Genomic DNA, 1,996 nt, shown 5'->3' with positions numbered 1-1,996 from the left:
AGGTTCAAACTATCTCCTTAAAGTGTCAGACAACTACAAGTGGTTCTTTCACTTGTCTAATCCTTCCTGGTCCCATCTTCTTTTCGGTCCCGGCAAGGCTCTTGGCCTCTTGGTTCTATTTTAGAACGGGAACCACCCTTAGTTTTGGGGCGCTCGGATCGCTGGAATGTTTCCGTCTCCTTGCAGAGGTTCGGGGTTCATTTCTTCCGCATCCGGTTGGGTTTAGACTGATACGTCGGAGTAAAGAGGAATGGGCATAACTAGTTACTCACCTGGTACACAGTTGAACCGCACTAAACGGGTAAAGGGAGTTGAGACTAGAGGTCACAAAGGAAGGAGAAGTGGAAGTAGAAGAGAAGAAGACTACACACCACTAAGATAGAAGTAATGTAACGGTGGAACCAAAGCAGTCCCTGATCGACAAAGGCAACAACGTCAAAAAAAAACTAGACTGCTTTTGGAAGTCTTGAAAGGGTCCATTTTCCAAGATTTTTTTTTGTTATCCTTTTTTTTTTATAATTCATGTTATTTGGCAAGATTCTCTTGAGGAAGACCACCCATGAGGGTTCTTCAGTTGAGTTAACCGCAAGAATGTCTTGTATTGTCTGGACAGGTGAACAGTATTCAGGAGGAAATGATGTCTCGTCAGAGGGAGCGTAATGAGAGAAGTCTGGTCAATGAGGCAGTGCTGATGGCAATACAACGACATGGCCTACAGCATCAGCAGGATGAAGATCAGGATGAGACCAGTAGTTCTGTGCAATCACCACCAGGAGCGATCCAGTCGAAAAGTGATAGTGCAGGTGAGAGGCTTTTTTTTTATTGTTATTGAAAAGAAGGTTTCAGAAGCCATGACAATGAAAAAGAAAGCTCCTTTTTGAATAACACTGGTCACTGCTCATTTGTGACAGCTCCTTTTTGTAGCAACTTCTGAACAAGTTGGTACTGAAAATAAATAAAAATAAAAAAATAACGCCACTTGGCTTGCACGCCGAAGGTCCTGGGCTCGATTCCCGCTGTTTAAATGTCACTGTATAACTGCAATCTTAAATTATAAGAACAAGTTCACACACTGATCGCTCTATCTCGAGAACCACAACACCTAGAAAGCTGAAATTTGGTAGGAATATTCCTTTTATGGTCTAGGTGTGCAATAAGAAAGGATTTTGCGAAAATCTAAACCGATCCTGAGATATGATCAATTTTTGATCGCTAAAATAACCATAAGAAATACACAGAGTGCAGAGACTGAGGGAGAGAAAACTTTTCCTCGCTCGCCTAATATTGAGTTTCGTTTATGTTTTTAGTTTGATAAAAATACAAGTTCGGCCATGCCTTTTCCACAAGCTTGGCCATGCCTCGGGATGAACTAGCGGGATTCCGGAGCGAAGCGACGGAATTCAGCTAGTAAATCTTATATTATAAGAACGAGAACTCATTCACATTTCACACACTGATCGCTCTATCTCCAGAACCACAACACCTAGAAAGCTGAAATTTGATAGGAATATTCCTTTTATGGTCTAGGTGTGCAACAAGAAAGGATTTTGCGAAAATCTAAACCGATCCTGAGATATGACCAATTTTTGATCGCTAAAATCACCATAAGAAATACACAGAGTGCAGAGACTGCGGGAGAGAAAACTTTTCCTCGCTCGCCTAATATTGAGTTTCGTTTATGTTTTTAGTTTGATAAATACAAGTGCGGCCATGCCTTTTCCACAAGTTTGGCCATGCCTCAAGTTCGGCCATGCCTTTTCCACAAGTTTGGCCATGCCTCAAGTTCGGCCATGCCTTTTCCACAAGTTTGGCCATGCCTCAAGTTCGGCCATGCCTTTTCCACAAGTTTGGCCATGCCTCAAGTTCGGCCATGCCTTTTCCACAAGTTTGGCCATGCCTCAAGTTCGGCCATGCCTTTTCCACAAGTTTGGCCATGCCTCGGGATGAACTAGCGGGATTCCGGAGCGAAGCGACGGAATTCAGCTAGTAAAATATA

The 1,996-nt window shown here is 42.9% G+C and overlaps 1 protein-coding gene across 1 annotated transcript in view; it reads left to right on the top strand.

Annotated features, from left to right (window-relative positions):
• LOC103521890 overlaps positions 1 to 1,996 on the top strand; it is a 22,013-nt gene that overhangs the window by 10,317 nt on the left and 9,700 nt on the right. Inside the window, exon 2 of the mRNA XM_008486994.3 lies at positions 614 to 803. Within this exon, the coding sequence (XP_008485216.2) occupies positions 614 to 803 (190 nt within the window). The remainder of the gene's footprint in view (positions 1 to 613; positions 804 to 1,996) is intronic.

This window comes from Diaphorina citri, unplaced genomic scaffold (assembly GCF_000475195.1).
Source record: "Diaphorina citri unplaced genomic scaffold, Diaci psyllid genome assembly version 1.1 scaffold6225, whole genome shotgun sequence".
NCBI lineage: Eukaryota > Metazoa > Arthropoda > Insecta > Hemiptera > Psyllidae > Diaphorina > Diaphorina citri.
The sequence above is the reverse complement of the archived record's forward strand: the minus strand, read 5'-3'. Positions and strand labels throughout refer to the sequence as shown.